The sequence below is a fragment of the Hevea brasiliensis genome, chromosome 13 (genome assembly GCF_030052815.1).
Source record: "Hevea brasiliensis isolate MT/VB/25A 57/8 chromosome 13, ASM3005281v1, whole genome shotgun sequence".
Classification (NCBI taxonomy): domain Eukaryota; kingdom Viridiplantae; phylum Streptophyta; class Magnoliopsida; order Malpighiales; family Euphorbiaceae; genus Hevea; species Hevea brasiliensis.
In genome coordinates this window covers 77,577,918-77,590,162 of record NC_079505.1, presented here as the reverse complement: position 1 = coordinate 77,590,162, position 12,245 = coordinate 77,577,918, and the positions used below count along the sequence as shown (strand labels likewise).

At 27.0% G+C, this 12,245-nt stretch overlaps 1 protein-coding gene across 2 annotated transcripts; it reads right to left on the bottom strand.

Moving 5' to 3' along the window:
- LOC110641561 (ubiquitin receptor RAD23c) lies at nucleotides 1-4,972 on the bottom strand. 2 transcript variants are annotated; one of them, XM_058132275.1, is made up of 13 exons: nucleotides 4,816-4,972; nucleotides 3,724-3,885; nucleotides 3,079-3,132; nucleotides 2,778-2,839; nucleotides 2,584-2,665; nucleotides 2,522-2,553; nucleotides 2,242-2,419; nucleotides 1,445-1,597; nucleotides 1,268-1,336; nucleotides 1,139-1,186; nucleotides 944-1,053; nucleotides 785-863; nucleotides 1-428 (listed from the first exon to the last, which is right to left on the bottom strand). In XM_058132275.1, exons 1-13 carry the CDS (start codon nucleotides 4,879-4,881, stop codon nucleotides 312-314), a joined length of 1,212 nt encoding a protein of 403 aa, XP_057988258.1. In that variant the 5' UTR covers nucleotides 4,882-4,972; the 3' UTR covers nucleotides 1-311. The 2 variants fall into 2 exon arrangements, with proteins under 2 accessions (XP_057988258.1, XP_057988257.1); XM_058132274.1 differs by having other exon boundaries at nucleotides 2,522-2,665.
- Between the last annotated feature and the right edge of the window lie 7,273 nt (nucleotides 4,973-12,245).

Sequence of the window (12,245 nt, the reverse complement as noted above, 5' to 3'; positions counted from 1 at the left end):
TTACCAAAACCCAGAACGAAGTACTTTTATTTTTTTAGTCAAGTCAAGCAAATTTCGGAAACCAATTTCATTACCACAATTCTGTAAGTATACATAATGATAACTAATTACCGAGACAAGCATGTAAAGTATCAATAAAATCCTAAAACGGGAGAAACTGGAGGATGGAATACTACATTTAGCTCGTGGACTAGAAACTTCACAAATTATAGAACTCCAAACTTAGTTATAAAACGAAGTTGAGGAGCATATAGAGGGTAAAAAGAAAAAAAAAATCTCCTGGCATAGGATTGGGACTATTTCCAATAAAATTAATCCTCAAACTCATGCATATGATCTAGAAGGTAGTTCGCAGCCAGCTCCTCATTCTTGTTGCAGGCAAAGAACACCTCTAATACAAGTGCCCGATCAAAACCCATTGCTTCAAGCTGAATATCAGTGTGGAAGGATGAGAGGCCATCAATAATCATCATGAATAAAACAAGCATACACGGAAAAGAATATAAGAATATATAATGATTATAGTATATGATAGTCATCCATATTTTTATGATGCAAAAAGCTCAAAAGGTGAACTTAATTTAGAACACAAAAAATAACTATAAAATTCAATTCTACCTCTGGACCACAACCTCACGCCCAAAAGCATCCCCAGCAATTAGAAACCAACATAATTTAAGTCAACAAACAGCTGAGAAGTAATCTGATCTTCCCCCATGTAACTTATTCTAAATATGGCTTACATGCACGAAGGAATTAATTTTAAAGATAAGGAGAAACTTACACGTTCTATTGCTTCACGTTCCTCAGGTGTAACTGTTACTGTCTGTGGCATTGCTGCTTGCAGCTGCCCCAAGATGTTCCTACAGCACATTATTAACGAATGAGAACAAGACATGCATTCTTAATTAGTTCAACTAAAAAAGCCAAAACTAAATCTTACCCTTCTCCACCTTCAACAGGTTCATTGATGAGACGAAGAAAGTCAGCCTGATGCTCTTGAATAAGCCTCATTAGATGAGGATTTTGTTTCCCCAACTCTTGAAGCATAGGCTGCAAACAAAAATTATAACTAAGACCTCTTATCAAATGAGAAAAATAAAGACTTGGGTGGTTGAGGAAGTGAGGGTTTATTAACCTGCAATATCTGTGGGTTAGCCTGCACCATAGCTCTCAACGCTTGGAACTAAAATGAACACGATATAAGGTTTCAGTATCCTTAGGTGTGAATCAATCACCCAAAAAAAATAAAAAAAAGGTATGATACCTGTTGACTGTTCCGTAAAAAATCAAGAGTTCCTGCACCTGCAGCACCTGAACCCATGTTTGCAACGCCCTAAAAGCCAACCAAAAAGAACAAGATTAAAGAAATATAAGGGGGAAGAAGCAGCAGCTTTAATTGAGACAATATATTTGATTGATCTGTATAATGCATATCAACTACCTGTGGAAAAAGATCTAGAGGATTAGCATTGGGTCCAGAGGAAGGAATAGGTGAAGGCTGCACAGGTTGCTGAGGTTGCACTGGAGGATTTGTAACTTGACCACTCACAGGGGCAGGAGTCACAGGTGGAACTTCAGCTTGCTCTGGAATACCCTGACAATGCAATTATTAAAGAAAGAAAAATTACACATCCTGAGAAAGCATAAAAATACAGTAGGTTGAAAAAACATAGAAACCAAGAAAAATTAATATATTGGACAGCCATGCAAAAGTAATGGACCAATTAGGAAAGGCAAAAAGAAAACAGCTGCATGAGCAACAGAAAAAATTACTTTGTTAATAATTACTAACCAATCAATAATTTCAAGAATAATGGAAATTTTGTTGCATAGAAATCGAAATTGCTTATAAAAAAAATGCAAATAATATACCAGAACAGAGCAGGTATTAGACGATACAACATCCAATACAGGCCATAAAATTAACTAGTAATGATAAACTATTAATATAAACCTTCTGCATCATAATAGCATTTCTAATAAAGCACCAGGTTTCAGCCATCTGTTATGATGTTAAGATGAATATCCAAATATCCAGCACAATATTCAGCCTGGCAATTGCTTAACACGGTACCTCTTGACTGGAAAAAAAAATAAAAATAAAAAAGCAAACTCCAGGGAGTAGGAGGAAGCGTGAGAGCATTTCATCCCTAATATAATCTTAAAAAAAATTTAAAGATATGATTCTTTCTCAGAACTTTATAAACTAAAAGACAGCTATAAAGAAAATGTACTCACAGAATACAAGTATTCAACAGCTCTCTCAGGATTGTTGTAAGCAGCACGGAGAGCCCGAACAACAATATCTCTATCCCAAGTCCCTCCACCCATATCGAGAATTTGCTGGATTGCTCCCTCCAAGTTACTTCCCGCAACCAGATTAGATGCTGCTTGACCATAAACATCAGTCTCTGACCTGATATAACAAATAATTTTAGAAGTTCAGAAAGCAAAACCATACAAAATAACAAAATGGGAGTGATCTCATGGAAGGAAAAATAAAAGAGAAGGTACAGACACAGCAGTAGCTGATGAAACAGGAGCAGGAGTAGGAGTAGGAGCAGGAGCAGGAGCAGGAGCGGGAGCGGGAGCGGGAGCGGGAGCGGGAGCGGGAGCGGGGGCGGGAGCAGGCGCGGGGGCGGGAGAAGGGGCAGGGGCAGGCCTGTGAAATTGAAACAAACAAACAAAATCAGAATAGAGTAGGATGCAGATTAGATTAATATCTTATGAACCAAACAATTTGAAAATAACAATGGCCTGGAACTTAGACTTACGTTGCTAAGGTTGGTAAAGGCGCTTGAGGTGATGTCAACACCTGGGTGCTTATCTGAGGTGCCTACATAAGAATGGCAAGTCATACTGTTATGTACAGAAAAACCACAAAGAAATAGGAATGTAAGATTTACATTCTAACCTACATTAGTGAAATATTCCAACAAGATCAATGCTATGAGCATACAAACGAAGATCTATATAAAAAAAGTAGCACCAAGAACTGTTCATAGCAATAATTTTACGATAAAATACCCTTTAGTGCTGAGTTACAAAAGCATAAAAAACAACTAGCCTTGTTACCTTAGTTGTAGAAGCAGTGGATGCAGTTGAGGCCTCCCCAGCTGAGCTCTTATTCTGGCATTTCCATAGCATGCAGATTAAAACCAAAGAAACCAGTACAATTACAATTTACAATGACCAATCTCAGATACATTTTTCCCTATGTGTGTAACTGTGTATAACTAAAAAGAATAAGATTGACAACATGTGTGTGCGAACGCGCATGTATATATATATATATATATATATATATATATATAGAGAGAGAGAGAGAGAGAGAGAGAGAGAGAGAGAGAGAGAGAGAGAGAGAGAATTGATAGAAAGAGTAGAAGCCAAAAACCCCTACATGAAATAAGTTTTCATACAGATTGCAAATGGATGTAATAAGATGGTAACTTCACATACTATGTAGCATTATAGCACATAAATACTAGAAAATGGGCTAGTCGAAGATACAGAGCTACTTCAGTCTAATTATCTAAAATCAAATTATAACCATAAGAAAGACTTGGCCCAAAAATCACACCACTACCAAGTATCATTATATCAAGTCCAGCACCATTGCTTATACCAAATCAAAAAATATAGTGCATATTGGATAATAAAATAAAGAAATCTAAAAGATAAAAGTAAAATAACTTTCCAGAACTTAAAAGCAGATCCCACCTTTGTTAACATGATCACAACAAAACTATTTTCAGCAACCTTGTTTTCATCGATTGTTGTGTTATCTTTAAGGACTTTCCCTTGATAAATAAGCATCTGTTGTCCAGCGGCATAAACATCTGCCCCTTGAGTAGTTTCTATATTCTTTTTGACATCAGCAATCTAGATAAAATAGCTACGTATGTTAACTGTTGTAATAAATTAAACTGAATAATAGGCAAGAAATATCAGCTATAACACATTTATGACCAATATATAGCATATGGGAGGGAGACTCTATAGCAAACAGTAATAAATGAAAAATAGGCAACAACAATGAGATATTGTACCAACAATGACCAAACAACGTTAATTGAAACAAACTCCTGTGAACTGCTGTACCCTAATAATTTCCTAATATTTAGTCACAAGGACAAAATGCATACTAAGCAACTTGGGTTCATAGAAACAACAGCAGCTTTGAAGCAAACAAAGTTATTAGGTTTTAATGTTGTCGCTTTCTCTTTTCCTTACTTTAGTTACAAACACTACAATTCCACCAATGTACAGATATGTAGATAACACACACCACTAAGTATCACAAGAGTTTATCACAGCATTCTTTGCTCCCATTGTGACATAGTCCCTAATAACGTATAATTAAATTTTCCACGTATTTACTGCCAGGCAATTTGAATCTAATCAGTAATTCATACTCCGGAAGTCTTAAAGACCAAGGAACAGATGATGCGTCCAATATTCCAAAGTTTTCCAAAGTTCAAATTTCAACTACACGAGTATAAACTCACAAAACCATAAACACTCCACAACGCTAATTCAGCCCCGATTTCCCTAAATATCCTAATAGAGACGAATTCACTAAGCAACTGACTAATTAATTAAACACCCTTTCAACAAGCAAAATAAGAACCCAAAACGTATGGCCATGGTAATTATAGCAAACATTGACGAATCTTAATTCAATTCCAATCATTCCCAATTGAATTGCAAAATTAAGGAAGGAAAAGCAATTACGAAAGAGTAAAACCCTATTGAACAATAATCATACAATAACGCAAACAGAGAATAGTAAAACTGATGAAAGAAGCATACGGTGTCTTCGGGTTTCACTTCGAGGTCGAAGGTAGTGCCCTTCAGAGTTTTAACCAAAATCTTCATCTTCTCCTCCTTCTTCTTCTTCTCCTCTGCTATATGACCTCTGTGACGGTACTTTCTCGATTTCAATCGCCTTTATTAATCTCTCGATCCAATAATTTATATCAATTCTATAATTCTACAATGCTTATGCAAGAGGGGAAGGAGGAGAACATAGAGATTGCCTAAAATGCCCTTCCTTTTTCGAATTATTTAAAGTTTGTGTAAAGTTAAATTTTTAATTTTAATTATAGTTAATTTTAATTAAAGTAAAATTTTATAAAAAAATTAATTAATTAAAATAAAATAAATAATAATAAACTAATAAAAATTATTATTAATCAATATTATATATAAATATGTGAAAAGGATAACATTCACTTTACTAAAAATGTCTTTTATTTTTTAAGTAATTAAATTATATTTTTATTATTTAAATTAATTTTAAAGTTTTAATTTTAAAATTTATATAAATATAAAATTTTTAATTTTATTTATTTTTAAATTTAATTAAATATAAAATTTTAAAATAAATAATTAACTAAAATAAGAAATCAATAAGTGAAAAAATAAAAAATACAATTCATTTATAATATATATATATATATATATATATATATATGAAGGAGGACATTAGATTTCACACAACACCCTTTATAATTTCTATTATTTATAATTATATTTTTTATTATTTAAATTTTAATTTTAGAGTTTACATAAATTTTGAAATTTTTAATTTATCTTACTTATACTTAACTTCTTAATAAAATTTTAATGGCAAAATTAATCAAAATAAGAATTTATTATTTAAAAAAAATCGTGCTGTTTATTGTTTAAAAAAAATCCATTTTAAGAATTAATAAGAAAATATAATTTATAAATAAAAAAAAAGGAAGGAAAAGTTAGTTAAACTAAATTATAATTTTGCTCCCCTTTGCTTTTAATTTTTAATTAGAAAAAGTGGTTATGGAAGGGTGTTTTTGGGAGAGAATAATGAACAGGTTAAGGAGGTATTAGTGATTTTTGCATGCATGATGCAAATTATAATTTAGAGTTATTTGCCATTTATATTTTTTTTAAATGGGAGAATATTATAAAATAAAAATTGAGATTGTATTGTGAACATAAATAGATGAATGTTTGTGATAGTTATTACATATATAAAGCATATATAAGTGCGAATAATAAGAATAATCAGTCATTTTGTTTTTTTTTATTTGTTATACTGTATGTTATTTTATAAGCATAAATTTATTATTGGTTAATAAAAAAATTAATCGCCTCAAATAAATTTAGAAAATAATAAAATTAATATATAAACTGATTTTTATTAAATTTACAATTTCACAAACTTTAATAGCCTTGAATATTTATTTGATTTCTTTTTTATTTTTTATTTTTTATGACATAATTTTTTGTTAAATTTGCAGAAAAACAAGTTTGTTTAGTACTAACAAACTGAACACATAAAAAATTAAAAAAATTACAAATTAACTTTAATTAAGGGTAAATATTGTAATTTGGTGTCATAACAATGACAGATTAAATTTAATTACTATTAAAAATTAATATAGTATGGTAATATTATATTAGGAAATAGATGAATTATAACAAATAAATATTTATAAAAATAAAATCTTATTAAATCAATAAACACTATTATTTATAAAATTAATATTAAAATTAACATTTTAATTTTAATAATTAAATTTAATATTTATATATTATGGTTAAAATAATTGTAATATTTATCTATAGTTTATAGTATATATAAAAGTGGGAAAAGGAAATAATGAGAATATCAAAATGCAAATGATAATTTAGTATTATGACAGTATATGATTTATTTTATTTTATTTTATTTTAATTAGACAATAAAATTAAATTATACAATATATTTTTGTAAATTTTCAATAATAAAATATAAATCCTTAAGAAGAATAAAATAAAAAAAAATAGTATGTATAATAAGATTACATACTAATAGATCTTAATCTCAATAAAACTATATATATATATATATATATATATATATATATATATATATATATATATTATAAAATAAGAACTAAAATATAAAAGAAAATTTGAAAGATAGGTAACTTTTAAAAATAAAAGAACAAAATATTATTTTATTTACAAAAAATATAATATTAAAAAAAAATTATATCTTCACATATATTTTACTAAAATGATATCATAACTATAATTTATTTTAAAAGAAAGAGATATATGATTATAAATTATTAAATTTTATTTAACTAAAAATTTTAATAATTTTAACGTATTTTTATTTTTATCCATTATTCAAAAGATTCTATTATTTATAAAAAAAATATTATTTCTAATTTTCATTGAAAATATTTTAAAAGTAAATTATTTAGAAAGAAGTTACTAAAAAATCATATTACTTTATTATAAAATAAATATATTAAAGTTTTTATAACAAAACTTCCTATTATTATTATTATTATTATTATCTATTTGTTTGACTATCTATCATATCTATAATTTATAATTTATCTATAATTTATATAAAAGTAAGAAACAAGGGGACTAATAGAACGAAAAAAAAATTTGATTATTTTATATTATAATAATAAAAAAGGAAATTTATTTGGTTATTGAAAATTAATGTATTTTAAGTAAAAGAAAATTATAAAATTAAAAAAAAAAACTCCTCATATAGTATTAAAAACTTAAGGTAGTTTTCATATATTATTAATTATATTATATAAAAAATTTATATATAAAATATTTAAATCACTAGATTATACCATGAATAAAACAACGTGTAAAATACATTAAGAAAAAACTACTAAATGAAAAAAATATATTACCAATATTTACAATGAGAGAGAAAAATAAAATTTTTTATGAACTACAATTTTATTTCAATTAAAAAAAATGTAAAAGAAGAAAATATTATGTTTAAATTTTTATAATAATATTATAAGTCTAAAACTAAATACATATAAAATTATAATAATGTTAAAATTTCTATTTAAGGGATTGTTGAGTTATGGTGAATAAATTTAAATAAAATATTGTGAATTTAAAAATTATAAGTTAAAATTATAAAAATCTACGTGCATGCCGCATGTCATAGCAAGATATATATATATATATATATAGTTAATGTCCATTGTATATTATGTACTCGTTATTTAATTCTTATAATATAATTTTTATTAATTTTTTTATAATATAAAATTTTATAGTTTTTACATTATTAAAAATTTATAAAAAAAAATTAATATAATATAAATAACAATATAAAAAAAAAACACAATATCACATTTAATTTAATCGCATATTTCAGGTGATTCACCATATATCAATTGATTGGTTATAACCATCAACTAAGGGGAAAAAAAAATCTACTCTCCTCTCCTTCAAACATGAACCCAATATCATGATAAGGAAAATAATAATTAATTGTCAATGTAACAATCAACAATTGGCTAATGATTAATGAATTTTCAAACAAACATTTCAGAGTCAATCCCAAGATTGGCTTGAATTGCAAATTATGTAAAAATATTTAATGTCCAATTTCAACTTTATAATAATAATCCAATTTCAACTTTATAATAATAACTCCTAATTTTACAAAAAAAAAAATTCACAGTTAACATATTTATATGTAATTCATTAAAATTTAAAAAAATGAAAAAGATTCCGTTTTAAAATAAATTTCACGAAAATTTATATTTACATAAAAATGTTTGAATCTTAATTATTAATTAACTTTCATATTTTTATACTTAATTTTTATGCATTGAGTTATTATTAGTATTTTAAAACTAAGTTTGACATAAAATTCAAATAACCTATATGATTGAAGTTTGCTTAAAAGGACAATAATATATATTAAATCATGGCTTATAAAAAAATAAAATAAATATAATATATATATATTATAAAATGAATATATTATGATAATGTTACATCATATATAAAAAGTAAATAAAAAAATAAATTAAAAATAAATAAATTATTAATCATATAACAATTACAAATAATATACAACTTACCATGAAATATACTATTACATATAAAAGTGGGAAGCAGGAGAATGTTGAGTTTGTCAAAAATAATAACAAACAAAAAATTTCATTAACTAATCAAATTATTTTTATAACTCTTTAATAAATAATAATTAATATATTAAAAATTTTAATCTTATTATAAATCCTATTTCAAAGAATACTTTTACATCACAAATAATTTTATTAATAATAAAAAATACTTTAGAACTAAATAATTAATGATAAAAAATAAATATTTTTTTTCAAATTTTTACAATCATAGATTTTTTTTTTTTAAATTTTAGCTGGATTCTAATTTTTTTAATCAATAATCAAAATTGCTTTAAATAAGCTAATGTGAAATAATTTTAAATATTGGTTATTTTTCTAGTCAATTAATATATCATAATTTTGATTGCTTATTTATTTCAACTTTCACTGGTCATTAAAAATAATAATTATTTAAAATCAAGTTAAAATTTTTAAAAATTAAAAAATTAGCTATAATAGCAAAATTTTAAAAAATTTTAATTTTTTTATTATTAAAGTTAATTTTAATTTTAAAAATTTATAAATAATAAAAAAATTTTAAAGCAGAAAGGATTATATATAATAATAGAATAATTCGAATATGTTTAGATAAAATAAAAGATTTTTTTAAATAATAATATATATTATTTACTTAAATGCTTTGAAGGAAATTATTATTAGTTTCAAGGTTTATTATTAATTATTTTAGAATTTTTTCTAAAATTATACATAAAAAAATTAAATCATAAATACATATATTAGATATAGATAATGTACAATGCACGTTAAAATATATTATTGTTATTATTATTATTATTATTATTATTATTATATACCAAGTAGAACAGAAGCCAACAAGAAAAGAATATTCGAGGGTATTTTTGTTAATGTTGATTTTGTTGCTTCTTTTCCAGCAAGAGTATGAGCTTAGCTGTGAATTTGCCTTGTAGCAAGTTGACACGCGTTGCATACATGGAATGATCTTTGTTTGTTGATGCTAGAGAATGTTTTTGAGGCGATTTCTATAAAGATTTTGATTGGATTAGGAAACATGCATTATCTCTCGTCTTTTTTATATAAATTTTTTTATTGTTTTACAAAATTTATATATTCACAAATATGAATTGAATTATTTTTTTATATATTAAAAATAAAGATAAAAGTTATTTGTTGCCACTCCAAAATTATCCAATTGTGCTGTGCATAGTGACATAGCATTTGAACATAGGAGTGACCAATGATGTATGCCATATTTAGAGTTAAGTGACTTGTATATTTTTCTTATAATTTTATTCTTTTTAAATTTTTTTATTATTTAAAAAAAATTAAAAAATTAAGTCATTAATTTTTTTATTTAATTGAATCAATAAAAATATTATCTTTTAAATTATTATAATATTAATTTATTAAATTTTTTATTTAATTAAATTAATAAAAAAACATCAATTAATGATAGACATAACATTTAGATATAAGTGGTTAATAACAGATATAACATTTAAAATGTTAAAATTATTTTTAAAATATGAGTTTAAATTTAAAAAAAAAAATAGTGAATAAAAATTTGGGTTTGAATTGTTGAGTTGAGAAATGTAACATTGGGCCATTGAAGAGTTTGGTTCGCAAGTGCGATTGACGGGCTGTATAATATATGAAGGCCTGAGACATCAGATGCCCAAGAATGTTGAAATCAAGGAGGCCTAATTCTGGAGCACATTATTTATTTACAAAATCTTATTTTACAAGAAAATAAATATGAAAATAAAATCCATTACATGTTTACAAGTGCAAGTTTCTATAGAGTTTATTTTGCACTGATGTCAAAATTTCTGTTAGAAAATTATTTTTAAAATATTTTAGCCATAAAATATGAAAAATTAATTTAAAATAAATTTAAAAATCTGAACTATCTTTTAAAAGTATTCAAAATAAATTTATGTTATAAAAGGTTTTAAACTATAAAGTAACAAAAAAAAAATTCTGAACTATCTTTTAAAATTATTCAAAATAAATTTATTTCAAAATTTTCTCATAATCTAATCAAGGAAGAAACATTATAAATAATATATTAGGAAGAAGTCGATTAAAGTTAATATTTTGTAGGTTAATGCAAACCAAGTTATTATGGTTGTGTTAAGTGATGAAGGATTTTGAAAGATCTAATTTGTAACACCCCAAAATTTTTAATTTTATGAGCATTTTTAGTATTTTAATTTTATTAAATTTTTGGAATTTTTTTTGAGATTTTTCGGATTTTAAAAATCGGGTTCGATTTTTCGAAAATATAAACTTTGATGATTTTTAAAAATTAATTTAAAGACCACGTGGCAAAACTAAAAATATATTTGGAGTCTACGATTTTTCTCGAGTTTTCAAATTTTTCGAATTTTTGGACCTCGTTTTTCCGATGCGAGTAAAATTTAAAATTTTGTATTCTGAATCGAATCGACCGGATCGGACCGATCGAATCGGACCGCCTTTTTCCTTCTTCCTTTTTCTTCCTCGCCGTCCTCTCTCCTTTTCTCTTTCTCCTCCCACCACCCCACCACCACCGCCCACTTCACCGATCGACGCCACCGCCCACCTCCCAAATGGCCGGCCACGCCTAAACGGCCGGAAACGCGCGAACGCCCCTTGCGCCACAAGACTGCTTTCGACTTCCCAATCCGGTCGATCCGCCCACCAATTGGACCGGTCTTGTGTCAAAATCATCTACTCGGCGAGCTTTCCATAGACACTAAGAACGCCGAAATCCATCGAGCGGTTTGTCCGATTTTTGCTCGGGAAGATTTTAGCCCATTTCGACTTTTGGGCTAGATTTCTCGAAAACCGTGAATCCCGCAAGAAAACCGAGGCCACCAAAGACGCTCCATTCGCCGAGAGCTTCGAACGACATAAATTTCAATTTTTCCGACATCGCTTTTTCTGGGCCCACTAACTTCGCAGTTGTTTTTCCGAGCATTTAATGAGCTTAGAAAATTCTGAAAATTTATGTACTAACCCCGTGTTATGGGCTTCGTGTAGGTATCCTCGATTCGCGAAATTCGGCGATTGACCGTTCGCAAATTTCGCCGCATGCACTACACGGAAAAGTCTCCGAATTGGACTGAGGTTTTGGCTAGCCCCCCATTGTCAGACGTCCCGAGCGCGTTCCTGAAGTCGGAATCGGCAAAGGTAAACCCGAACCTTACTTTTTCGTAATTTTCTAGTGCTTAAATAGGATTAAAATTCCATAAAATATTCGTGGTAGCTTAGAAAATTACCATTCTTTTTGCAATATCTTAGTAATATTGATAAGGACCGCGGGGAAAAGTATTATAATTTTTA

Coding starts and splice junctions, on each gene's coding strand:
- LOC110641561 (XM_058132274.1), bottom strand. CDS start 4,881: ATGAAGATTTTGGTTAAAACTCTGAAGGGCACTACCTTCGACCTCGAA. Junction 1,598..2,241: donor CTGTTGAATACTTGTATTCT/GTGAGTACATTT, acceptor TTGCATTGTCAG/GGTATTCCAGAGCAAGCTGA. Junction 864..943: donor CCTGTTGAAGGTGGAGAAGG/GTAAGATTTAGT, acceptor AATGTGCTGTAG/GAACATCTTGGGGCAGCTGC.